At 41.0% G+C, this 27,934-nt stretch overlaps 1 protein-coding gene across 1 annotated transcript in view; it reads right to left on the reverse strand.

The window, feature by feature from the left end:
* Window positions 1-4,361: 4,361 nt before the first annotated feature.
* The window catches only part of RNF144B (ring finger protein 144B), a gene marked incomplete at both ends in the record, with an annotated part of 30,396 nt that continues 6,823 nt past the window's right edge, over window positions 4,362-27,934 (reverse strand). Inside the window, 6 exons of the mRNA XM_080609592.1 lie at window positions 4,362-4,502; window positions 4,699-4,788; window positions 6,501-6,645; window positions 7,833-8,034; window positions 13,122-13,182; window positions 20,655-20,759. Coding sequence (XP_080465718.1) covers window positions 4,362-4,502; window positions 4,699-4,788; window positions 6,501-6,645; window positions 7,833-8,034; window positions 13,122-13,182; window positions 20,655-20,759 — 744 coding nt within the window. The remainder of the gene's footprint in view (window positions 4,503-4,698; window positions 4,789-6,500; window positions 6,646-7,832; window positions 8,035-13,121; window positions 13,183-20,654; window positions 20,760-27,934) is intronic.

Consider the following 27,934-nt stretch of genomic DNA (forward strand, 5'->3'; position numbering starts at 1 on the left):
ACTACAGCACAACCACTCACTGTGGTACCAGAGAACACAGCAGCCAAAAGTTGATATCATTGTCCCATTATGGAAATGCAGTTGATTTCTGTCCACTTGTATATATTCAAGCAAATATGAAGGTAATACCCAATTTCTCTTAGTTCATCCAAGTAAAAATGACGTACATTTTAAACTTGCCCTTGGACTTTGTGCTGTGTTACTGGACAGTCAACAGCACACAGCATCATTAAAGCACTGTAGAAACATTAATTACTGTTAACCCCTCATGCCCTTCTTTGGGGTATGTAACCCCATGCACCATTAATAGATCATCAACTACTGAATGGCAGTGTTGACTGTCTCCCATGATTCTAGAATAAATACTGCAGGGAAGTACTTACGCTACTGCATGACTTTGGGATCAGGTTATCATCCTCATTTTAACACAAGGAATGAGATGCTGAGTGGGATCCTCAGCTGTATTTGACATAGCTCCAGTGACTGCTGGGAAATCATAATGAGATATGTGGCCATGGAGATTTGTGGCCAGTTGCAGTAAAAATCCAGATTCATAGCACTGGTCTAAGATCTCCTGTTTAAACATCTAGAGCCCAGAAGGCTGAATGCCCCTGGTTCAGAGGGAACAGAGCAGTTGCCACATTTCTTGCTTCAAGAGAGACTTCTGTAGATCCTGTCAAGGTAAAGTTAATGGCCTAAAACCCCCAAGGTCTCTTTCAGTGAGAGAGATGGAGCAAACTGGTGATGGAGCTAGGGTGGGCCTTGTGCCATAGACTCCAGCTCCTGCGCAGTACCCTGCCCTATGTCAGTCTTGAGCTCTCCCCTGGATGCTACCTACACACCAGCCACCTGCCACAGGGGAAAGAAGAGCAGTGAAGCCTGGTACTAACATGCACCAGCTACATCACACAGATGGCGTTCAAGAGGATAAATTTACAGCTACATTGATTTAGAAGACTCACGAGTAGATGGAGTCCTGTTTTTGTTTCTTTCTCCCTAATTTCTGTTAGTATTATTTGTCATAGTTGTAATAAATTTCCTATAAAGTGACTTTGATTTTTCTTATACAGTTAAAAACCAACCAACCAAACAAAAAAGCCAAAAACCAACACTGTGAAAAGATCCCTGCTAAAATGGTTCTCTGGAAACTCTGTGAGCAATACCAGCTAGTGCAAAATAGCTGCCTTCTGGAAAACAAGGCAACAGGGCCCTACTGCTCCCAGCACATGAGCACAGGTACTGCTCTACTCAGCAGAGTTAGCACATCTTCGCATGCTGACCAAGTCATGGTCTGCTTAAAGCACCTGCTCACGCATCCCTGTGCAACAAAAAGCCAGGACACATGGTGCACTGGACACAGCCTTTTAAAGAAAATAATATTTGTAAGACTTCTATTTTAAGCTTTTAAGCTCTAAAGTATATCTAGAGCTTCTTTCTTGGCCAGCTTGTTGCATCTACACAACCAAAGGAAGGTACGCCTGTAGCTCACACTCTCCTTACCCAGCTTTAGTGTAAAGACCTCCAACTAAAGCCTAGGCCACTGCTACCAATCTCCACACAGGCTCCTTAGATGCCTGGACTGGCACTCTGGCTGTCGGGTTGTGCTAACACCTGCATGCTGCTTTTGGTACCTTCATCAGGCACCTAAACTGGCACCAGAAATAAAAAGTGCGCACAGAAAAGGTATACCTGCCTTTTGCTCCGCAGGAATTAGCTTCCAAAAGGAGATACCCTGCACTTTAGCTGAAGAGTTAAAAATAAACTAAATTAGTGTTGTTTTCCCAGACTTCACAGCTATGCAGGTGTACAATGCTGTTATAAAATATTATCTTTCAAACCAATTAAACAAATTCTCCCTTTATGAAGAGATCTGCATTAATTTTACACAACATTTAAAGAACAAAAAAAGGTTAAATTTGTGTAACAATCTAAATGGTGACCTTGTGTCCATCAGTGTATTCGGGGTAGGACAACTGCCTTCAGTTGCATGGAAGAACTTGGCAGTTTCATTAACGCAGCAGTATTAATGAAAAAAACATGACACCTTCATTCCAATACGTATTTTAGCAAAAACAAGCCAAGGGAAACAGGGAGAGGACACGGAAAGAAACCAGATTTGTAGAGGGTGCACTGGACATACGTAAGACCATAAAACATGAATAACCCATGAATTTAACACGCAAAGGATACTGGTACATTGCAATGCTGGTTATGGTTAAAGAGACTATACAGCTCCTGTATCTTTGTCCTTGACGCTTCATTAAAGTAAGACTCTGAACTTCAAGTTCATAAATAAAATGGAAATTACAGTAGTGCCATAAAAACGTAGGTAGAAAAATAGTGCAAAGCCAAGGCTGGACACTTTAATCTGTCACAAGTACCTGCAAGCACTACTATTAGTGCTCTTAAAGAAAACACATACAGAATACATTCTCTATCTTTTATAAATGGCAGTTGCCTGCATTGCACTCTGTATTTAGAATGTACTGACTACCTCTCTGCTTCCCTTCGAAGCTGTGGATGGCGAATAAATATAGTCTTTCACACCGGCGAGCACTGCCTGCCCTCCAGTCACGACTGGTAGCAACATCAGACAGTATTTATAAAAGAAATCAATTAAAAAGTAAACCAGACAATATCATTTAAGGCCCCTGTCCCTGCTAGTCTGCTCAACAGACCACACTTTCTTAAAATAAGAACATCTTCCACTTCTGTTACAGTAACCAGAGAGCAAAGTTACACAAAAAAAAGGTCACATTTATGGCTGCCAAGAAGGCAAAGTTCCTGAGGCTCGGCCAAACACAACAGAAAAGACGCCCTTTGCAGCACTCTTCGAGTGCCTCACACGGTGGATGGAGGAAGGAGGGCAGATCGGCAGAGGGTAAGCCCAACACGCTGCTCAGGCTGAGCACCTCATTTAAACCTTGCAGCCCTTATTGAAAGGGGTTTGGAATTACAACTGATTACATAGTGCAAACTCATATCAGCTCCGACAGATAAAAAATGCACAGATGGGAGTCTAGAACAAAAGCCACCACCAGCCAGGGTTGTGAGGAGCACCAGCCATTAAGGAAATAAACTCCAGGGAGCAGAGTCTGATATCAGCTACTCCTGAGCAAGCCTGGAGTAATTTCAGCTTTCCAGTGAGGATTTGGTGAACTTACAGAGGTATAACTGATACCAGAGTCTGAATCAGCTTGGTGGCGAGGCACCAAATTAAAATGAAGCGTTCATTAAATGACAGCCTTTCAGATTTAGAGTAATTAAAAATCATCGGAAACAGAGTTTGTTAACCTTGAGTGCGACAAAAGAAACAGCCACCAATGGACAGAGCTTGTATTTACACAGCATTTCTCAAGTATTCACTTCAGCAGGTCCATAACGTTTTAAAGGAGGGTTTAGCTTAGCCTGGTCTGTGTAACTTTTTAACAGGGTTCTTGCTGCTGCCTCATGTAAACTGTTGAAAAAATATATTCTATCCATGCCCATGCGGCCACTCTACATAGGCACAACCAAAATTCCAATACTGTGCACAAAATAGGAACCATATCATGGCCTTTCTTAAAATATTAGCTTCATGCCAAGTTTGCTACTCACAGGTTACTGACAAAAGGCATCCTCAATGGCAGGGAAATATGCATACTTCTGATATTTCAAGGTAGATGTCATGTTTGATCTGACAAAAATACCAGCTTTCTCAAGGTAGTCTGGTCTCTCAAAAGAGAGTGCTACCTTAGTCAGAAATAGTTTTGTTGGGTTTTAGTTCTGTAATTGATTTCAATTGTATAAATCAAATTGATTTCAATGCCAAAAGAAATGCCATGGCAGCCAATTGACAGGAAACTGTCCAAAAACATTTTCTTAACAGTTTGTTATCTTTAATGGGACACAAGCTAGCAGACAGAGGAACTTAATCAGGCTTTTCCCTCTCCCTCTTCCAAAAAATAACCCAAACTTTTTGAGGAGTCTGAGTGTCACCAAGAACCAACAGAAAGCATGAAAGTAATGACTGGGTCTGCTCAGGTGGAGTAATACTGCAGGATCAAGTCATGTGCAGCTGATGCAAGATGGTAAAGTTCTAGCAGTCTTAAAAGCTGTCTCATTTAAGGGTATGCACTATTGAATTGTGTCCCATTTTCCTTTTAGAAAGCAAAAACCCACACCATACGTACTGCATGATAATCTAAACTTTTCCCACACTGGGACTTGTTAGTGATAGAGTAGCCTGTAAAGAATAGGCACTTATCCCAAGAATTGGCATAGAAGAGTATTATTTGGCAGGTATGGCACCAAAATACAACCATTGTGCTTTCTCACAAAAAATACGCTCTGCAAATGGAGGCTCAGAGAGACACAGAGTTTTAGGTTGTTGGCGGGCTGTGTTTCTTCTTTTTGCTTCGGTAAGATTTGCAAATGCAGCAGATGATGCACGGAGATGCCACGAGCAGCAAGGGAGAGGTCACCAATGCTATTATACCTAGTCCAACGAGGATCCCCACAACCTGAAAGACATGGTGGTGAATAATATGTTTTTTGCTGACATGGAACACAAAATACGCATATGCATGCATAGGCACAGCAGAGATCTCAAAAAATAGATAACAACTTGAAAATAATCATCTTTATCCTTCACCGAAGAGTAAAATCGCTTTGCTTCCTGCGTGCATGACAGCACTGTTCAGCTGACTAGGAACGCACCTGCGTTCTGTTCCACATCACCGAAGCCCGCGAGTGGCCCAGCTTGTTTCTGCAAGGGCCTCTGTCGTAATGTCGTAAGAAGATATCGTTCTGAAAAACAAAAGTCGAAGCTGTAAGAGCAGGTTACAGTACCACAGGGAGAGGTTCAAGACTGGACTGGAAATACAACCTTCCCGATGCTGCTTTAAAATCACCAGCTGCCAGCAGAAAACTTCATCCCGCTTCCAAATAATTATCTTGAGAAACTTTTTGCAGTTTCAGAAAGCATGGGGTGTGTGGGACCTAAGCTATTTTATAAAACCTTGCACCCCCACCTTTTAAAACCACAAGCATATGCATTGCACCTACTGCACAAGTACCCCATCTGTAATTTGGTGACAGTAAAGGGGCAAGGTAAATAGCAGATACTTCTGAAAGCTAGGAATCTGAGGAATCATCTTCCTGAGGTACTTCTACCTTCTGTTCTCCTGCTGTTCCTACACCTCATAAACATTTCCTTCTTAGGCTTAACAGGAAAATTTATAAAAGAGAAATCCCTGTTTCCTTGTTCTTTTTCCACTGATGCTTATGAAATGATCCCTTTTTACTTCAGAAAGTGACTAATGCCCTGTGTTACCCTCCCTTAGCCAGCTGTGCTGTAACCTGTTGCTGCTTCCTCATTCATTTTTCAGCCCTACTCTTTGGCTCTCCAGGCAGTACCTTCACCTATGCCAGGAGCTCCTGTAACCCTGCACATTTAGAAAAACTACATTTAAATCACTCTACAGCTTCCTTCTTCTTTCTCATTTTGAACTGATGAAAACTTGATAAGGGCATGTTTGCAGAGTCTGTGAGCATGCGGCAGTCTTCCAGTTCAGCACAGCGTTAAGCAATTGTGTACTGTATGTACTCTGAGGCAAGTGGTAAGAATCACGTTGAAAAAGCATGCTCACACACAGAAACAGGATCTGACACTAAGCAAAGCCTGTTAAGCATGCTGAGAAAAGGAAGGACAAAGAATGAGGAAGTCTCATTGCTTGCTGGCTGCAAAGTACAAAGAAGAAAAGCTATACAGCACTTAACATTTTATTTCAAGTGCTGGTAAAGTCCTTTTCACACTCCCACTGTTGTTTCTGACGACTGTTTCAAGAAGGGAAGCTGCAATATACATGAGCCCATTACTTCCTGTACTACTAATCCGGGTAGGAAACCTGAAGCCACACAAGTTGAGACTAGTCAGTATCCCTTGAGAAGTAACTAGCAACCTGCACTTCATAATTCAAGTTTATAATCCAGTATTTTTATAGCCAAACCTACTAACCAATCATTCTCTTCAGTAATCATGGCACTAGAGATGGATTAGTAAAGGAGACCTAGTCTATACAAGCTCTTAACGCACCCTACAGTTAAACAACCCTCTTCACTCACTACCATGGCATTTTCTGAACAGGCTGTGACCTGTCAGGTGGAAGACCCTTATTTCCCTGGCTCTCAACCAAACTGTTTTTAGCTAGTGCACTGGAAGAGGGAATCAGAGAAAAGGTAGTGCAGGAATGGACCTCCAGGAAGCAACCAGTCTATCCCATTTCCCCCAAGAAACTAGCATGGGACCCAGAGAAATGTTTATAGCCCTTTATGGAAAAAAGGATATTCATGTAAATAAAAACACTGGGTGAACAAGAAGAAAGAAATGAAGTCAAGAACTGAATTGAGCCAAGACATTCACTAGGATATCAATAAATTGATGAAGAGTTTGTACAGGGCCTCAGACTAAGCCCAGCCCCTTTACCCTTTACCTAGGTGGTTTTTCCAGCAGCACTTACATCCAAGTTCTGTAGACAGTACCAGCAAAATGTGCGTTTGCAGTTCTTGCACATCATCTGAGCACAGCCCTCATTTCGCTCAATGTAGATCCGACAAACTGGGCACTGCTTAATTGGTGCCTCTGACTCTGTTCCAGTAAGTGATCTAGAAGAGCAAGGAAACATTAAAATTAAATGTGAATGTAATTACTGTTGATAATCAGGTCCTAACGTGTACTGCACTTATTTTCCAGAGCATTTAATGTTGTTGTCTTTAATGCACTCCATGTGTGAGGCTTGTTACGTTCAGTACAGTATGTTGAAGTATACTCACTACTAGATGTAAGATTATTAATATCATGTAAACATTAAACTCCATTCCCTTTTTCTTTTATGCTACATAAAACTAACACTCACTACACCCACTAATCTATCATCTGTAGAATTAAAAATCAGCACTTTGTAAAACAGCCTGCACAATTCATTTGACAAGACTGGATTATGCAACTCGTAACAGTCCTTGCCTGAACAAAATAACCTTAAACTCCGCTAAAGCCAGGTATCAAACTCAGAGAAAAAAGGTTACGGCAAGAGCTCTCTGGCAATTCCTATTCAATGCAGTCTCTAGCAAGCAGAACGTTTAGATTTTAAGGAAGTCTTTCATTTTTTGCCAAAAAAAAATATAGAAAACTTTGAATGCATATGACTGAAGGTCATCTGATTCTAAAGACAAAGACAGATGGCCAGAGACATGATCTAATTTAAATACAAAAGTGCTCTCTTTCTGTAGATTAATGTCTTATTCAACTTTATCTGTAGGTTGTTTACACCTATGCAAAATGAGCTTAAATCAGGTTTCTCACATAAAATGGGACATTTTACTCTGCGTAAGAGTTAAGATTTGTCTATGCAGATAAATATTAAGCCGGGGTGATTTCTTAATCACAGTATAAGCTTGACTGGATAGGATATCCTATCTAGGATATAAGTTTGAATCCTAGAATATTGTTGGTGTATTGGATTTTTTTGTACGGGCACAAGTCACAATCCTAGCATGTGAACAAACTGTTTAGGTAGATTCAAAGCCCTGGACGGCTTCACCTTTCAGAAGTGTCAGTGGCAACCTAAACTTTGTAAGTGCACAAATAATATTAAAAAATAAAATTGTCATTCAAAATAATAATTAAGACAGGAATTAAATTTAGGAAACACCAGGAGAGAAGGAAAGCCTTGGAGATTCACCTAAGGAGCTAGAAAGAAGGTGTTTCATTAAACTGATGAGAGGCACAGAGCTAGCACCCCATGCCATAAAGAACCAAAAGACAGCATGACCTCTGTGGGTTCTCCTCTTACCCCTGGTCGTTTAGCAATGGAATTTGGTTTTCCTGGCACAGGTGCTGTGGGTGCCATGCCTCCTTGCAAAAGGAACAGAACTTCAGGTGGCAAGATGGGCATTCCACCGGCATCCGCGCTCCCGACTCGCTTGGTGCCATATGGCACACCGTTTGGCAGTCGACTGCAGGGCACCATGTTCTCCGAGGGTCCAAATGGACTTCTGAAATGTATCAGAGAGAGAAATAAAACTGTTTGCTCAGTCCCCTTCCCATTCCAGTGACATTCCAGTAACAGGTACGCAAGACTCAGCTCTGCACATGGGTGGGGAAGCTGAAGTCCTCCACGCCCATGCCTATGGGCATTTGAACCTACTCTTCTTTCAGCAGGTCTGCAATTGTGCTCTGCTAAGGCAGTTGCACTGGAAGCATCACAAGAATGGCAATACACTACACAGGATGTATTCTTTGCCTTTATAAGGAGGTACAAAAGATTAACCCAACTGCTGCTCCCTAAGAAGCGTGTATCTTTTGTGACATTAGGCCATCCCATGTCTTTCACATGTGCAAGTCATGCAGTATCTTTCATGTAAACAGCAGGGCTGTGATTAAATTAATGTTAGGTCACAGTGATTTCCTCCCCTTTACCTACAAACTCCAATTAATATTCACTTTATTATATGATCACTATTTGTCCGATACCGTGATAGGTCAACGTGAGATTTGGGGTGGAAATGCTGAGTTACAGCCATGGCAAAGAATGATAAATGTTGATTCTTCCTCTCACTCCCCAACATATATTCAAGGAATTTGGACCTGCAGCAGAAACCCAGTCAAGACACATTCACTGTTACAGGTGCCCACTCTGTGTGCAACCTTACGCTGCTCAAGTCCATGAAGCGCAGCCAAACACACCCACCCTACAGAGCCTCCCTAGAAAAGGGCTGTTGTGCTTGCAGGAGCTACCTGCCTCTCCTCCTTCACTGGGAGCTCTCTGGTATCATCACTGAAAACAAACAGATGGAGGGTATGTCTCAGAAACAGGTGGAAATCCCTGACTGTGAGATGCCAAAGCCATTACGATGTACCTCCAGCAGGTAAAATATTGTCCCACTTGAAACAAAAAGCTGCACAAGGGCCCCAGACACATGTCCTCTGGCAAATTTTGCTAAAACAGTTGAAGGCACTTCCTCCTATGCACATCCCAGTACCCTGGCCTGTACTACTCTTCTGCAGGAGGTTGCTGGTAACCCACAGTGAAGGGGGCTGGTGGATGGGTATCTAGCAGGTGCCCCAGTCATGTCATCTCTAGGCAATACCAGCAAAATACCAGCACCATCTACCTCTATCTGTTTCATGAACTTGTTGCATTCTTTCCTCTTATTCTCTTACATGTGCTTCCTTCGCCCCACAGACCAAACAAACATTTTGGTTTGTACTGAATGAAAGCTGGAACAAAACGGTTTGCAGCTTCATTTCTTGGAGGAAGGGAGACACATGGATGGGCAGTACAAGCCATATTTCATTTTTATACACTTTTAAAAAGTAGTGTCCTGACTGAGAAACCATTATTTCTGTAGCTTCCCTTGGTGTCTCTTAAAAGAAACTCTGAACTAGTCAAGACCATGGCCTAGGACTGGCTATTGCATTTAAGTCTTCACACAGTAGGTTCTGTATGGTTTCTGTTGATAAACAGCAGTTAAAATGAGACAAAATGCAGCTCCCACAGACAGCTGCCTAACATACCTCTGGAAGCCTAACTTCTCCTATCCTGTTTTTGGATGAAAGCTAGGATGTCTGGTTTTAACATCACTGGGAGGAGGGGAGTTGGCTTGTAAATCTTACTGATTTTTACAAATTTGTTGTATCAAGAGCTAATGGATGAGATGAAACTTCCTCCTCTCCCACTTCCTCCATTTTACAAAGAACCTACAGATGGTGTTTTGCAATCCATGCTGTCTCAGACTGTTTGGTTTACCATGGCTTAAAAGTGAAACCAGGAAAAAGTAAAAAGGAGCAGCCAAAAAAAAGGAAAGAGGCTATCTCATTGCTGTGACAAGCTTCCCCATCCTATAGTTAGGGCCATTTCTCTCCCAAGCCTTTCCCCTGCTTCCCCAGAGCCAGTTCAGACACACTTGCTGCACTCTCAGGAGGAAAGCCTTCCCAAACAGTGTCAATAGCCGGCAGGAAATGGGCCAGTTTTCACAAGACATACAAGCAAGCAGGTGGGAGACAGATAGGGAAAAGACAGCACCCTGAAGAAAAGAGAACTTCTGGCTCAGGAGAGGTACTCGATGAAAGGCTGAAGCCTATGCTTTTCACAGAATATTAGGAACACTTCCTTTTAAAATTGACTACTTTTTGGTCAGGCATAAAATGGAGATCCTCATCATCTATCACCTGGTCTATTGGGCAACTGTCACAAAAATAGAAGTATAATGCATGTGTCCTAACCACATCCTATTCCTCTATTTCATTACTTCTGATGACCACATCAACCCCCTTCCTCAACAGACACAGAGCAATTCCTGTTTCTTCTGTTAAAATATGCTGCATGGAAGCTCTGTGGCTAGGTCCTGACTGGATGCAGAGAAGTTACAAATATGTAAGAAAGCTTGCTTTTAAGCCTGAAAACATTTGCATTCTAAGCACACAGAACTCACAAGACAATATTTTCAGTGCATTCCTTACTGAACCAAGCAAATGTCCACAGATATACAACTAGATAACAGTTACTTCTCACTACTTTTTCACCCAATATTATTTGCCCTTTTTATTTTTTTTTTAAATAAGGAAATGGAGAAGAAATCTCTTTTATTAAAATAGCTAGCATGGGGGATGGGAAAAACAGCTTTGGATGTATAAGCCCTTCTTCAGGTCTTCAAAATTTTCCTCAAAATTCATCTCACAATACAAAATGCCTGGAAGGGTGAGAAGCATTTGCTTTACCAATCACTTGAACACTGGTAAGCAAAGACTACAGAGCGAGTCTTGTGACTTACCCAAGAAGCATTTCTAGTAAAGCAAAGGGAGTGCTGAAGCAAAGATCCCATATCTTAACAGAATAAAGCTGAGAGAAAGGTCTAAAATAGGAAGCTATAGGTTTGAATAAAGCACTGTTATCAGAGTTATAATGATGTTATGTATATATCAGATGTTATGTATATATCAGATGTTATCATGAAGGATACCCTAGTACCTGTCTATTTTAAGAGAGGAGAGGCCTGGGTTTTCTGTAGCCCCAGGTTTGAAAAGGGCTAGGTTGCACTAAGGCTGACACAGACACAAGACACACAACAGATCTCCACTGCTGCGAGTCCCTGGGCAGATTCTGGGTCAGAATTCAGCCCCAGCAGGTGCCATAAGCAAGGTTTATTGCTGGTTTCAGAAAAAGACTCTCAGGCCAGTGATGGTTGGCACTGGTCAGGGCACGCAGTCTTGCCATGCTGGGGTCAGGTCTGAGAACAAGCTTCAGGCCAGCAGAAGTTAATAAGCCAAGTCCAACTGGTGAGTCCATAAAGGTCAGCCTTGAGAACAGGGCTAAATCCAGGACAGGTTAAAGGTCTTAGCCAGGACTGGGATTAGGCTGGTGTCCAGCTCAGAGCTTTAGTTAGCAGGAATCAGTATGCTGGATTTATAGCTGTGACCAATAGGCAAGGCAAAAAGGTTACGTATAAGCCTGCTGCTTGTATGCCAGTTTTTACTCATCATAAAGGAGAAAGGATAGATCTTAGAAGAGAGGTAATGGAGGTGGAGGAATATTTGCCAGACTTAGGCAAAAAAGAAAAGGAGGATTTTAAAAACAGACAAGTTTCAGGCTTCTCTGTGTGGGAGGCAGTAAAAAAAAGAGATGTAACAGGGAATGGGACAAAAGATCATGAGTTCAGCTTTGGCTAGTTACAGAGGAGGAGATACCAGGAAATCCTTAGTTTCACAGACCTCAGTTAAAAAAAGGTTTTATATAAAACAGATCAATGTATTGCAAGAATGTCTGTTTCTTAATTGCTTTAATATGGTTATTTAAAAGCTCTCATTTCCCCTGTCTAGGGCTCTAGACAAGCCACTGCTTGGCTTATGAACTGAAGGGACTTCTTAAGGAATGAAGGATAAACAAGAAGGAGGTAAAATAGGAGAGAGAAATAAAAGAATAAAAGCAGGGTTTAGGATTTTTTTTCTTTTTTGGCCTGAGCGCCTGAAAATCACAGCTACAATCTGCATCTGTCCATGAACTTGGGGGCATGCTGCAGTTTCTGTACTTCGTGATCATTCACTGTGACTCATGCCAGATGAAATTCTGTAAAAACCCACTTATTCTTCCACGTGACCATCTTTCCAAGTGCATTACTGTGCCTCACTTTTATGAACCTCTGTGTTTTTATACAGATGTTCCAAATCTATTTGCATCTAGGCATCCATGTAAAGCGAGAACACGAACAGTCTTTCAAGGAAGTTTGAAAACAGGCAGAGTCACGATAGATCAGTCCAGATACACTACCCTGCAAGCCACCATGGAGTGAGTTCTTTGAAAAACGCTGCAACTTCCAGCTGAGGCTTTCAAGTCAGTGTCAGCCTTTAAAACCAGCATGGGACCTCATCTTTCTGACTAGCAAGTTTATTCTTCAGCCTTGGCAAGGCACCACCTTCTGAAGCAGAAGGCTGGCCTCTGGCATAGGAAAGCTGGGCCCCAGTAAAACTTTCAGTTTCAAACTTCTTTACTAATGGGCCTTACTCAGTAATGAGGGGTCCATTTATCCCTCAGGAAAAATAAAATACACTAGATGAGCACACATGAGGCTTCTACATACGAATAGCTCCTTGCATGGAGCAAGCAGCTTTTGCAAAAATCCATATCACACTGCAGGGTCTGTCTCCCCCAGAAGTTCTGAAGATCCCTATGGATGTATGAAAGGACTATGTGCATACTGCACCAGCCTCTAGCACCTTGTCTAGTTCTACCAGTACAACCACCACCTCAAAGACCCAGGACGAGCATGCTGCAGGAAGAACAATGGAGCCTCAGGCATGCAATCTGAAGGTGTTGCCCGCAAGCTTCAGTAAAACTGTGGTATTTCAGTAAGACACCAGTCTGTTGATTCTGCTCCACTGAAATAATTTCAGAAAAAAATAAATTAAAAAGAATTGTCTATGGAGCACAGTCAGGCCTAGTGATTGCTCTTAAATTCTTTCAGAACAAAGGTATCTTCTTGTCTCTTCTTTAACTTGCCCAAAAGGATTGTCTCTGCAGTATGCAATACTGCTGCCTCCACTGACACGTTAAAAACGAAGGTAATAGAAACCAAAAGGTTCACACCTCGTTCAAACTTCAGTCTCTTGTATAACTGAAACTGGTCAACCGGCACCAAACAGGCAATCTGAAATGAGAACAAACACACAGAAAAAATATTAGAAACACAGACTTGAAAAGAATTAGTAAGCACCTTGTTCTACACACCTGCTCAACTGAGCCGGCTCTGCAATCCACCAATTTTCCCTGCTTGCTTTCACCACCACGTTCCTATATACCTTGGCTTCCTTTTCCAAAATTTAAAGTAGCTCTTGATCTCCCCTATTTCAGCAACACAGCCCAGTAGTTCAGCCCATGTCTTTTTTACTATGCATAGGAAAGCCTTCTCTGTGGATTCCCTATTTACTTCAGGCTTCTCCGTTTTATTTCATGTCGGTTTAATGTAACAAAGGGTGACAGCTTGCCAGGCTTCTAGACTGCAGTATGTTGTTCATGCAGAAGAATACAGCTCAAATGAATGGTTCTTCATTCCTCAGCCTTAATGGCAGGGGTCACTTAGCTCTTTGGTTTCCATTTTTTGTTCTCTTCATGGGTTTTGGGCTGAGATGGTTAATGCCACTGCTGTTGGAATTTGACTTACACATGCACCAGTTCACTGCGAACTGGACTGAAATTAACAAATTTAGTTGGCATAGACAAACAGGCTTTGCTGACACATTTTAACCATTACCATAATTAAACTAGCAGCCTAAAAGACAATCAACAGTCTATGTAGGAAAACCAAGCACCCTATTCAAAGCCCTTAAACAAACCTGCATACTAGGTAAAGAGGGGTTCAAAGAAACTTTACAGGCATTTCAGGAGCCACATGTTTGTTGGACTTAGAATCTGAGATCATTCTCTTTATCTGATTCATTTGTAATATGGTACCAGCACTGAAAATCCGTTTCTCTTTTACTGAAAATAAACCTAGACTAATACTAATACAGCACCTCATCATCTGAAGCACTGTGGGACAGTGCAGAACTGGCAGTTTCAAAATGAAGGGCTCTCAAACCTCACATCCAACATCCCAACACAGTCCTTCAGATTACTGTAAAAGGCAAAATTTTGTCCTCAGTGAAGTGGACACTGGCCCTTGCTATCCTTCTGGGATGTGTGACACAGCACTCATGAGAAGTAATACAAAGGCAAAAAAATCCAACACAAAATTCAACATCAAGCTGAGGATAATTTGCTTTTGTAGATGGAAAAAAGAAAATAATACATCCACATCAAATCGATTGGAATTAAAATTGCATTCTGAAGTAGATATTTGGATCATTTATCTGATGTCAAGATTTAAGTATTCAAAGATGCTTAAAAGACTTACACTGGAAGAAATCAAAGGATTTAATATCTCAATAGGAAACACAAACAAATCTGAACAAAGCATACTCTTAGTCAAGCAAGACAGCCCTGGGTCAAAAGTACTGTCCTTGTTCAATTTCTGAATTCAGGGTGTAACCTATTTTTAGTATGAAAGTATTTGCATGTCTAAACAATATTGCATTAGTATGATTGTAAGACATGGAGTGCTTCCTGGGAAATTCTTCATCAGAAATCAGCTGTAACACTCTTGGAAAACAAGTAACAATCAAACAGGGGGAAAAGAGTCAAGTTCAGCAGCTTCAGTGAAGATGACAACCAACAAAGCTGTATAAAATCCACAAGACACATCATTTCAGTATTGACCACTTCTCCACAGGGCAGCTGCAAATCTAAATGGAGTCTGAAAACCAAAAGAAGTCATTGCTTTTCTCTAGCTGGGTGAGCATCGGTAACTACTTTAAATTTCACTTCATTACCACTAAATTAAAACAGTGAGTTTCAATGCCGTAAGAGCCACTTGAGTGAATTGTTTAGTTGTCTGGGGTCTTTCTGTGCTTGCTTTTGCTTTTAACAAACAATTTTCCAAGAGCAGCTCTATTGAGCGCAGAACTTCCCATGTATTAAAAATCAGCCTTTTTGATTACAGTGGGAGTAGAGTTAGGAGCGTCACTGCAGATTTCAATACGAAGCAGAGTCAGCACTGTAAGCTTTCCTTTCTCCAACTGGAGACCTGACTTTACCATGAAAGCCTTTCCCACTGGTTGCACCAACTCCACTCTTCTTCTTACGTACCCTTTTCACAGTTCAGGTCCTGCATCCCTGCATACAGCTCTGGCTGTTGAACACACACCACCGCCACTGACTCTCCCAGGCTTAGAAAGATCAGACCCCAGTAACACTCACATGGGGATCAACCTGAGAAGTGCTGAGCCAAAGCCTCCCACAGGTCTAATATCATTAGGCAAGAGGACAGGAATACACAGTCTGCTCCTGCCTGAAACGGGACACATCAAAGCTGTGCATGCAAATAAAATTGAAAAAAAAAAAAAGAAAAAAAAGAAACATGAGTATCAGGTCCCAAAAAAACCCAGCAAATCCTTTCCTGAGTGAACTTTTAATCCCACTTATGCTTAACTGAGGAGGACAGCCGAGAGCATGGTAAGGGGATTAGGTGTTTATCTTCTACTTGGCACCAGAGTCTAAATGTTCATTTTCATACAACTTCTCCAGCCCTGTGCAGGAGTCCATCCCAAACACCTCCTCTTCTGCACAGTCGCACACACTTCTGGGCTAGATACATGATGTAGATCTGGGGAAGAAGCAAACCAGCACTCCAGCAGGTGGCAAAGGGCCAAGACAGAAAGACCATAAGCACGTTGTAAAGCAGACATTTCTTATTCTAGGCTATAAAATTATTCAATATAGCCAGAAATGCTACAGGACAAGGTTTTGGTCTTTTTTCTCTCTCTTTTTTTTTTTTTTTTAGTACTGGGTTAAGGTTACAATAAAAACCTATGAAGAAAATGAGAGGCAAGAACTCTCCTCTCCTGAAAAGATGTTGATTTGTGACTTAGCAGGCTGCTGGGACTTGAAGTAGGTTTTCTGGTTTTCTATACCCTGTAAACAACACATGCAATTAAAATACCCTTGTTATAGAGCACAAGAACATGTAAGAGCTCTCAGTAACAGCAGCAGCTTTCACCTGAAGTAAAAATATCCATGGAAAAAAAGCTTAATTTTGAAGGTTCACTACCACAAAAGGCTCCAGCTGGACCCTTGCCAAGTCTCCAAAAGACTGCCCAATGTGGTGCGATAACCAGGGCCCTGTTACTATGCGAGACAAAGAGCAAAGGAAGGAAAATGAAAGCATTCGAAATAATTGGGTTCGGTTTACACAGGGGCAGAGTGTTCCTTGTAACCCAGGCAGTGCAGTAACCAGGAGCCAAGGAAAAACAACTCCCCTGTTTTCAAATGCTGGCTACCACAGTGGAAAGGGAAAATCTCTGCTCCACCTATTCTCAGGCTTTCAAGGGAGATGCAAGGAGGCAATCAAGAAACCTGAATAGATCTTATTTCCTTTCACACCCATATGAATCAAACCTTGATAATGCCAAGGCAGGGAAGTTCACCAGTACAAGTGCTTCTCCCTTTCTCACTTTAGCAGATACACAACAAGGGCAGATCCTGCATTGGCAGCAGCAATGGCTGTTTGCAAAGGGGTTGCATTGCCCTCCTCTGAGAAGGTCACAGTCACATGGGCACTGTCTGGCTTTGCAAGGAGTGCAAAATAGTTTTAACTTGGGCAGTGGTTTGCTTTTGAAAGGGGCATGGGAGTTCAGACTCTTCATTGTTAGAAATTACACCCACACCTTTCTTCACCAGTTACCATGCTCACTAGAGTCATAATGAAATATTAAATTATCCATTTTTCTCCATTAAGGAGCTCTTCTCTTACTCAGTGGCAAATAAAAACAAAATTAAGACTCTCTCATTTTGCTCCACTTGGATTTATTTAAAAACAAGTAAATGAGAAGAACCAAAATTGTAATTTTGACCCTGAAAAAGATAGGTTGGCCTGCAACATTTTCTCAGCTTCCTCTTCATTTTACCGTTTCAATCGCCCTGAGCAAATTGTAAACTAATTTTCAAATTAAAAATAAAACTCTTATTTTAAACTGACATCCAATGGGATTTCTGTTCAGCTGCGTATGGAATATAGCGCAATTAAGAGTTCTAAGATCTGGGTCACTGTCCCATTTCAGCATCACTTTACAAAGTGCTGACAACCCTCTGTCAGGTTAGTATTAGTGCAGATCATAGTCTATACCGATGGGGTGACAAAAAGCAGAATCCGCACTGCATGCAAAGGGGTAATTCTCAAAAGACACAAAAGGACAGCCCAAATCAGTAACTCCTTTACTGCCTGCTGCATGGTTTTAATCCAGATCAGGTTATGTATACATGGATCATTGGCATCAATGCTACAAGCTTCAAAACAATACAGGAATCAGAAAGAGCAAAGCACAATCCCCCAGACATTATCCAAGTGAGTATTGCATTAGAAATCCCTGTTTGCAGTTGAGATTTACCCTGATTCCTAGCTTACACTGCTGATTGGATTTGCACCAAACAAAACTATTTCAAACCATGATAAATTACCCCTTTTTTAGATTAGGGTCCAATGAAATCAATGGAGCAAATTCCCAAGAGAGATTGGAATATTCTAGACAGAAGTCTGCACGGTTAAAAAGAACTGTATTAACGTAAGATGTTCCTTCTACCTTCTGCTGCCAGGAAGGAATCCAAATCATCTTTGTTTACCGTACTATTAGAGCTTGAAAGGACAAACATCTTGTTTGATGAGATTGCTTTTAAACTCCCTTTTTTTTTTTTGTGCAAACAGCTATTTGAAACAGAGTCTGTAGCCAAAACCATTGCCTTCCCACCACCAACACCCATTTATTTCTACTTAAAACCAGTTATAATACAAGCAGCTGCTATCTTGATGTAACAGGTCAAGATTTGACCTAGGATTGCACTCCAGTGGAACAGTTCCTTCTGTTTGAATGTACTATTGTCAAAACAAAAAAGAACTGCTGGGAAATGTACCGGTTTTGACTGGATTTTGTTGAGGAAAAAAAACAAAACAAAACCAAAAACCAAACCCACAACCAAACAGAGGGGTTTCAGGAAACATATTTTCAATAAATGACTCTACATTTTCAGTTCTTTTGGAACATTTTCTTCTCAGGTCCAAAGAGGCACAAAGGCCATAAGTAAAGCCTGAATTCCCAACATTTCCTATACAGTATGAATAAAGACCTTAAGAGAGGGAGGTAGAGGAACCTTCATAGCTATAATGTGTTATAAATTGCTTATAAGCTTTGTTATTAATTGTTCAGTTTCTTCATTGAATCAAGCTCAATCCAAAATATACCAAAGTCAACGAAAAGGCTTTCCTTCACTTCAAATTATGTCTAAATTCACCTTTACAGGCAAGTGCAAAAGGCACTTAAAGAGCAAACAAAACAACCATGTTAGCTAACATAATTAGACACAATTTAGTCCAAAGTTTAGGAACCAATTTAACACCATGTCCATGACAAGGACAGTTTGAACTGCTGTTTTCTCCAAACTGTAATAGTACCTGGTAAACATCAGTCAGAGCAGAGTCTGAAATGGACATGACACGAAAAGTATTTTTTCAAAACTCTGATGCTAACACAAAGGTGAAAAAAAGACCAATACAGAATACAGAGTGCTCATACACACTCCGTAGTTTACATACTAAACTTCCATGTTACTAACAGACATAATCTATACTTTCTATCATGCCTTTGGGGCTCTAGGGGGAGTTTCTTCCTTAAAGAAAGGATTTTGGCAAAATACCTGAGCAGCTCATTTTAACCAGGTTGGGTGCCCGTTTGCTTTTCAAGTGGAAGTCTGTTTTTCAAGCACATTGCCAAAAGGGAGCATCAGAACATTCGTTCATCCACGGGATACTAATGCACATGTGGGCTCTTTAGTCATTCTGCCTTCAGCCCAAAAAACACCCTAGGATTAAGCTAATGGTTCATTTATACCTGCCCTAGAGTTTTCTCCTGCTTTACTAAGGGGAAATATATCTCTCTGATTCCTATAGCATCATAATGCCACCATTTGTTAATTCTCTTTAAAAAACACATTTTCAAGACTAAACCCCCAACCTGGTGGGATGGGTAGAAGAGACATTGCTACACCCTCTCAGTATCTCTACAGAAGAAAGGAGGAAAGGAAACAGCTGGCTACTTCCCACAATAGCTGTATTCAGCCAAAGAAAAGCGCCACCATATCCTGGCATGCCATGACAAACATAGCTGCAACTCCCAGGCCCTGATTCAGCTAAGCATGGTGTTTCAAGGGTATGCTGGAGAGGAGATCACAATTTTCTTCTGGAACAACAGCATTTTTGGTATTGGGAATTTCACTGCCTGTGATTGCATTTTAATAAGATTATATACTTCTACCACAGTTATGCCATCTGTAGTCACAGGGCTCAAGGGAACCAAGAAGGTAAGCTGCTTTTCTTCAGTTCAGGGATGGAGACCTGATTCTCTTTAATTTTGTCTCTGCAAACAAATGCAGAGAGAATGCACAAAACCAGCTACGATCCCTTAACCACCTTTTTTTCCTGGTTTGTTTTCTTTTCCTGCGTGTGTTCTCAGGCCCAGCAGGCAGCTACCTGGTTTACAAAGCAAGAATAGCTGCAGGGCAACATCAGATTTGTCCACAGTCTTCTGTGGCCTTCTAGATGCACAGAACAGCTGGCACCTACTCGGGTTCCAGCCATGCTGCCAACAGCTTCTCCCACATCATGGGTTTGGTGCTAAACGCAATTCAGAAACTTTACACCAGCCCCAAGTCAGGCAGGAGGCTGTTTGAGCATTGGCGGGAAAGCCATCAGGCAGCCTGTTAGGGGCAATCTAAAATCCCCTTGGGCCCCACTGTCCCAAGTGGTGCAAGAAGGTCTGAGGAGCACATTTTCCCCTCCAGTTTCTCCACCTCCGACTTTGAAACTGAATCTTCCGGTTACACTGGAAGATTGTGCATGTGTCTGATGCGCAAACAGCCCTACCTAAACCTCATTTAGATTCTGAGCTCTCAGCCTGTCCCATATCTGCCTTGGGAGTGAAGACGCTTGAATCTCCTAAGACCTACTTCCACCCAGTGCTGTGCAGTTACCTTTCTTTCTATATAACTATACAGAGTCTTGCATGTTTATATTGGACTTCAAATCGGTTGTTGCAGACCAGTATAAACATACATGAAGAAATTCTGGCCTTGCGTACCATCAGTTTGAGTTCTTGCTCTTGAACTACGAGAGGTGCAAGAATTACAGTGTTTGCAGTCAAATCAAATCTGATTTAACTGACAACAGTAATGGAGGCTCAGCAACTCTGGGATACAGGGTATTCTGGTTAAGTCACCTGCATGGGTAATTCAGAGGTTGTCAGGATGCCAAGTAAGCCTTTCCTCAAGGCACAGAGGGAGTGAAAAAGAACAAAACCCTTGAAAAACATCTGCTTGTTTCTAGTTCCTCTTATCAGTCAGGCTTCTTGCCAAAAGCTCATTAAAGGTAATTAAAGGGAGGAAAAAGTTTATGATCATATTCATTATGTAGATATAAAAAAGATCCGGGGGGGGGCGGGTATATTAAAAAAAAAGCGAGAAAGAAAAAAGCATTGGTACCTCTTCTTCGTGTAGGGTCCCATGGTTCAAGCACACCATGTCTGGACATGTGATAGAAGATCCACAACCTTCTTGAATTGCCAGCTGTACGTACTGTTTTAGGCACTAAAAACAAGTAAAGAAAGAAAAAAGTTATAGCCCACATGTTGGTAACACACACATGCTAGAGATGCTGCACAGCTACCACTTCCACTGCCATAACTTGCTGTCTTGGAGCTCCAGCACACAGAAACATCAATTATTATAAGTGTGAATGCTACAAGTCATTATATTGGAAAGAATGCAATAAAGAACAATTAATTATGCATTACTTCATCTGCTGAGCATTGCATTTACCCAAGTCGGCAAGTCAGACCTTTCAGTGCTAACAACCCCTATGCTCTGCTAAACTGGGATTGGAGGCTTTAGCGGGGAGAGTATCTTTCATCCTAATTAAACAGGCTTTGCTCTTTTGTCTTTCCTCCTATGTTCTCAATTCAGACTCTCAGCCAGCAGTCTCCATTGTAGGATACTTCATTTACAAGAAAGAGACTACTGTTCTCAGTATCATAAAACGGGAAGAGAGTTTATAGCCTAGTTAGGGGGTTATAATCTGCCCTAGAAAATGTGCAGCTATCAGTTCTTCCCCCCACCTCCAACCCCCCACATAGATCAAGTAATTTTGATGGTTTACCATGATTTATCATTAGCCTCGTCTGTGGAGCAGGAATTCAAAGTCTACCTGCAGCATGGAGAATGCTTTATGAACGTTTCCAAATTGTTCCATTACACAAAAATGGCAGGCCTTCGCCCTCCAAGGAAAAAATAGCTCTCCCCACATTTTACTTGGCATGCTGGTTTCAAATATATTTAGCTTGTCTTTTTAAAACATATTATAGAGGCTTCACAGCATAAACCTCCTGCAATGGACCAAAGAACAGGGCTTGAATTGTACCTCCAAACTGCACAGCTAAATAAGTAAGCACACTTTTAAGTCAAACAAAACAAGGGAGTCTCCTCGAAATAATGACAAAGCATACAGTTAATTGCAAATCACTGTTAACAAAATAACAAAACATAGATTTCTGGCAAATTCTGGTATCAGCTTGCATAAGTTTATTGTAAATGAAAACCAACATATTTTATGAGCAGCAAGACTAATGAAGCTTTGTTCCCTATAGATTTGTATTTCATGCCCACATGATAAACTTCTCCTCTCCCTCCTCAGTATTCCTGGCTTCCTCCCATATTGCCCCATTAGTTTTGAAGAAATATGTCAAAGTGTAAGGTCTTTAAGACTTTAGGCCAACTTTCAGAACAGGCACTGAGTTCAGAAGGTAGTGGCTAAGTTATTGGGAAATCACAGCCTTTTGGAACATCAGCTCTGGTAAAGTCCCAAGAGTCTTCACAAAATGTCTTCCCAGTATTTACAGGCATTTAACATTCAAGTCAGTGTTAGTTTGAACTGTTCTGAGAGGGCTTTCCATATCATGCTCTGATTAAAGACACTTCCTCATTTGTATTTTTTATTGGAAACTGGTACCCTCTTAAATGTCAGGATAATCAGGAGTTTTACAAATGGAAATGAGATTTCCTTATTATTCTGTCTGTCTCTTGACTGAAATGCCCATGTCCACATGTTTTGGTTAATTGTGATGAACTATATGGAGGTATTAGTTCAAGCAAGTAGCATCAGCTTAACTCATTATTTTAAATGACCTTACTTCTGATCTGTAAATATTTGAAGCATATTCATTTAGAAGAATGTAGGGGTATAACCTAAATGGTAAGCTTTAAATATCTAGCTCATTAGGCACTAATGGATTCAGATCTAGCACACACCCCTGTAAGAAAGCAGCAGGGCAGGCTGTAAGGAACTGATGGTGCAAGGAGTATGTGGGAGGTGAGGGAAATCCAGGTGAAGAGCAAAAAAGAAATCATGTCAGTAACTGAACACAGTATTAGCTCCTTAGGGAATATCAGCCCAGATTTAACCAGGAGCTATTCTTCTATTATTCAAGCAGCAGCCTCAGTGCCCGGTATCCAGCCTCCATCATGAACAATGCAAACAGAAAGTTCTGCCCCTTAAGTTCCTTTCCCAAAGCCTGCACATGCTGCAGCGTGTTTGGTGCACTTCTTAGAATCGTGGGTGTTGCTTCAGCAGAGCCTCCTTACATTTTGCTACCTCTCCTCATGGAAGACCTTATTACTTTCTGGATCAAGTCTCAGGGCAGCATTCGGGGAAGAAGGAATGTTTCCCTTAATGTTTGTTTGCCTGAATTCCTCAGCAAGCATGGAAGAGCAACCTTCTACTTTCGCTAAGATCCTGGCTTCTGTCTCAGTGGTGCTGCCTGATACTTAGTAATTTGTTTTGACAGCATGGTACAGTGGATCTGCATTCTGAGGGCAGCTCAGGTCAGCCGGTTACAGAGCAAGGACAAAGCCTAAGAAGTTACTACAGGCCTAGAAGCAGCCCAGAGGCTTGTTCTTAATTTAGACTTCCAGGACAGAAGCTCAGAGCACTGACAATTACCCTTCTGGATGGGCACAAAGCTCTTAAGGAGCTTCAATCCACAGTATGGATTTTGCAATCAGTTTCAATATGCAGTATCTTAACAATTAGGGTTACCTAGCCAGGAGAACAGAGGTTTCTGATGATTGCTAAAGCATCTGGATTCTCCTCCTCTTCCAGCTCACTCTTGGTTGTAGGTAAGGACAGGTGAGCAACTGGAGACTTCTGCGATACTTTTAGAGGGTGCTGTTCTTTCAGAGGGTGACTTGGAGAGATTTTATAATAGATCTGTGAAGTGCCATGGGTCTTCAAATGTTCCACAGAAAACTTCCGTGTTAAACAGTTTTTATAGGTATTGAATTTTTGCCTTGATTTTCTGCACTTGGAAAAGGTGCTGTGGGTGTAATTCAACAAGTTCATGGAAGGACTTTAAATGTGCTGGGAAACTCAAAGGAAGCATTTAACATTCACCACTGAAGGATTAAGCTTTTTACCTAAGTCTGTACATGAATATGAACTTCTTGTTCCCTCTTTCACAAGTTAGCAGCAAAGAAAAGCCAGTGGAAAATCACTAGAATTTTTAAATATGCCTTTAGTTTAACAGTAAGACTGTTTTTAGAGGGGTTTTACTGCTCTTTACAGCTCAGCTACTAATTTAGCTACTTACTTGAGAAGTAGCAAATAGAAGTATCTGAAAAGATGTACAAAGCTGCAAATGTGATGAAAAGAGGATTCAATGTCTATATAATGAATCATGACTGACCTTCTCAGCAGCATGTCTTCCCACACTATCGAGAATACATTATACAGACATCAAATATATACAGATACAAAAGACTTTTTGTTCATTTTGTCTACAAAGATCAGCAGTATCTCAGAAAAACTGTACACACTACCTATGCTACTTAATTGCTCTACAAAGTGAAGGTAAGATCAAGATACCCAGCCTTCTGTGGTATTAGCAGCTCCTTGAAAGGATCTTAATCGTGACATCCAAGAAATTACATGGTCTCAGCATCCCTGGGCTACGCCTCCCCATGAATTTCCCACAGCGTGGTGACTTACAAGCATGGAGAGCAGTCAGTGGCTGGAGAAGCCGCACAACAGGACCTGTGGCTTACAGTGATAGTGATACCATCGTCTTATTCTCCATGGCCAGAGAAAGTCATCAACAGTGACCTTTCTACCAACACAGCAAGGTTTCAACAAACGTGCCACATAGTCAAAGCAAAATGGTTGAGGAAGCAGACTAAAAGTCTATTGTGGTCTTGTTGAACAGGCTTGAATCCTGCTGACTACAAAATTTGAGCTTTGGCTATGTTATGTTCACCCCTAAATAAATGCTAGACACCAACACAAGGATATTTAATTTCCATACCTGCAAGTGTAAGCTAATCAGCTATGTTCACTTTACTCAGATTTTCCCCACTGAGCAACTATACCATGTACATATCTGTGTTCTGGGATGCATACAAAAAATCCTGATGCAACCAAGCAAGAGGAATCTTTTCAAATGTGATAATGTAATTCCACCAGTAAAACTCAGCACACCTAACAGAAGGTTTTGGTGCTCAGCTAACTTTCCCAAGCACGTTTTCCTCCTGTTGTCAACCTCAGTGTAAAGCGTACTACGAGCAATTTTTCTCTGCCTGAGATTCATCATGTATAATGACAGCTTTTCAAACAATTTTCTGTCTAACCATTTCGGGCAAGATTTTATTTTTATTCTTATGCCATTTTTGTCTTTCAGACCATTGCCTTCCTCTACTTGATAGAGTCAATATCCATTTACCTACTTCACAAAATGATACTCATGAGTATCTAGTGAGTTAAGGCCTGTAAAGTACCCGGATCAAATTATCATGCAACATATATGCATTACTTTCTTTTTATCTTGCAGGACTTGTCAGAAAGATTACAACTTAGGTAAATATTTACATATGGCCCAAGTACACGTTCCTTTCCTGGAGCTCAGGCTTTGCTGAAAGTGTTTGTCGTAACATGAGGGAAGAATCTCTAAAAAAGCACCTAAAAGCCCAATGCAGGAATGCACAAACTAATAACATGAAAAATTCCTTCTTCAGTAATGAACACTTCCTCTAACCTTTGAAAGTGTTTTCTGTGGTCAGCTGTGAGCATCATGAACAGAAAATTCTGTTCAGGCTATTCATGAATTCTTCATTTCAACACTTCCCCTACATGCTGCTCTGATTTTAAGTTTTTTTTCCCCAAAGTCTATTGTGTGAAGGGGATTTTCAATGTACTGACCAGGAAAAAAAGGAAAGAAAAAAAATGTCTGGCATGTATTTAATCTGCAAAGGGACCATAACAGTTCTGCATTTTAACATAACAATGAGTTCAAAGTATAATCTCAGTATTATGTTGCTAGGTAATGATATGACAAAGACACTATACCTCTCTTACTGTGAAATCTTATGTTTCTGTTCAAAGCCATTTTCAGACAATCTCTGTACCAGAGACAAAAGATGGATCTCAGGCATTCCTATATATTGCTTTTTCAAGTGCTTTGACATGTTTCATTACCTTGCTCATCTCCCATCTGCATGCAGCTCTTCAGCTCCCCAAACGAGGCCTCACTGGTTTGGATGCAAAAGCATGGAAGGAAACCACATATGTGACATGACAAAATTGAACAGGTAGTTTCATTAAGAAACATGAGAGGATGGGTAGGAAGAAGAAAGAAATTCAAAGTGCTGGCCTGTATTCCTGTCAAATGCTACAGAAATTGCTTCTAGCCACTGTAAAGCAGTAGATGCAGGATAAGTAAAGGATTAGTTAAGTCTTTTAACTGCATAAAGGATAAAAATGGATCTACAGTATTTCCTAACCAGTACTAGGGCATGACCTACCTACATTAAATATGAAAATGCAAGAAATTATTGAAGGCATCTGGTCAAAAGAGGGTTTCCCCTACTAATGTATAACTTGAAGACAAGTTCAATTTCAGAAAAACTAAGAAAACTTCAGGTTTCCATCTTAAAATTCACAAGACTGGTTAAAATGTCATATCTCTCTTCCAGATTTGTCCTCAAACTGTATTGGTTTGGGTTTGTTTTCTTTTTTAGCCATAACCTTTTTACAAATTCAAAATTTAGGTGAGGACAAACCCTGTATATGAAGGGAAATCACAACGTTTTAGTTGGCGTTCACAGTGTCTTATGATTCAGAACAGTCAACAGATAGGAATCTAGTTTTTGTTTCAGTTCTGGGCAGTGTTTATGTACTTTTTATTCATTAAGACATAACTTTCATTTTTTTCTAACCATTTACCCATTCTTCAGTGGCTACACAAGACAATGTAGTAGTCATGTTGTTTTAAATGGAATATGGAGTATTATTGACTTCTGTGAGATGCCAGAACTCTAAATCTATCCCCCTAATCACCTCAGCATTTAATCAGTTGTGTACTCAAATAAATATACTCTGCCCCCACAACAGTACTGACAGTGTTTATGATAGATCTACATAACATTTAGTATTATGTTCATCGTTGTCCTGACATCTGCACTTCTGCAGGTTCAATCTCTAAAATGGCCTAATCACTTTCAACGTGTAGTAATCAAACTCCTGGAATCTCTCAAGTATTTCTCAACAGGTCTTACAACTAGATCAATCAAGTCTATTGGCAATTAGCCTGGAGGCATCTGCACTTCACCTGTAAAACGTGTGAGCTTTTCCAATTGAAGATATTTTTTAAGAGTACACCACAGAAATAGCCATTTATTAATTTGTTAGAGATAAACTTACAATAGGCACAGTTTAAAGGGAAAAAACCCAGACATCCAATGAAACACGCGTTTCCATTTCCCAACCTACATTTTAACTGCTATGGACCAGATACAGTGATAAATGAAATTGCTTTCAAACGGATAAATCATCAGGCCATATTAGAGCCTTACTGAGACAGATGCTTGAAAGAAAGTGAAAAAAATGCCCCTTTAGCCTCAAATGACATACAGTCATCTTGTGGCTCAGTAGAAGGGGAGGAATAACATCACTGACAAGCATTTCATTTTGTCATGACCAAGTGAAAACAGCAAGCAAACGTGACAATGGACCAGAATATAATGGCCTCCCACTGCTCCACAAGCCTATTTTTTAGGGAATCTTTCAAGCATATCTGAGAAATATATTGTTATCAGCTTTGTCTTAGAAGATGTGCTACCAATGGTGCTAGATTCTGCTCAGATATATAGTCTAACACTTACACATAACCCGCCACATCCTGGTAGCCTTTCATAAAAGTCAGGATAGTTTCCTGGTAATCATTGCCACAAACTGTTACCACCAAACAGAAAAGGACCAGAGAACAGGACCAGAGAAACTCACCCTTCCCAAAACCAAACCAGCTGTGAATACCACTTCTCTCACACACAAATCTGTGTCAGCCCAAACCCAGTCTTAACCAACAGCTACAAAAACAGACATGAGCATGAGGCTTAAGTCACAGGCTGGCTCAGTTACTGTGGCACTCTGAGGCATTGACAACTTCACATCTGTTTCTTCATTTGTTAAATGACAATAACACCAACTTTACCAAAGCAATGCTGTCATTAAACATGTTAGTTCCCTCTTCCTCACATGTCTTCCCCTGGCCAGCGTCCAGATGCTGCCACCTCTGTTGAGTTCAGAAATACGTAACCCCTCTTCCTGGACAGTAGCATCCATCAAAAAGCAATGGCTACATTTGCACTCTTTTAGTACTCCTAGTAACTCTGCTTTTGATGTGACTCTGCACAAAAATGCATTTAAGAAGTTCTTAAACCGC

Source organism: Psittacula echo (genome assembly GCF_963264785.1).
Source record: "Psittacula echo genome assembly, chromosome: 2".
Taxonomy (NCBI): domain Eukaryota; kingdom Metazoa; phylum Chordata; class Aves; order Psittaciformes; family Psittacidae; genus Psittacula; species Psittacula echo.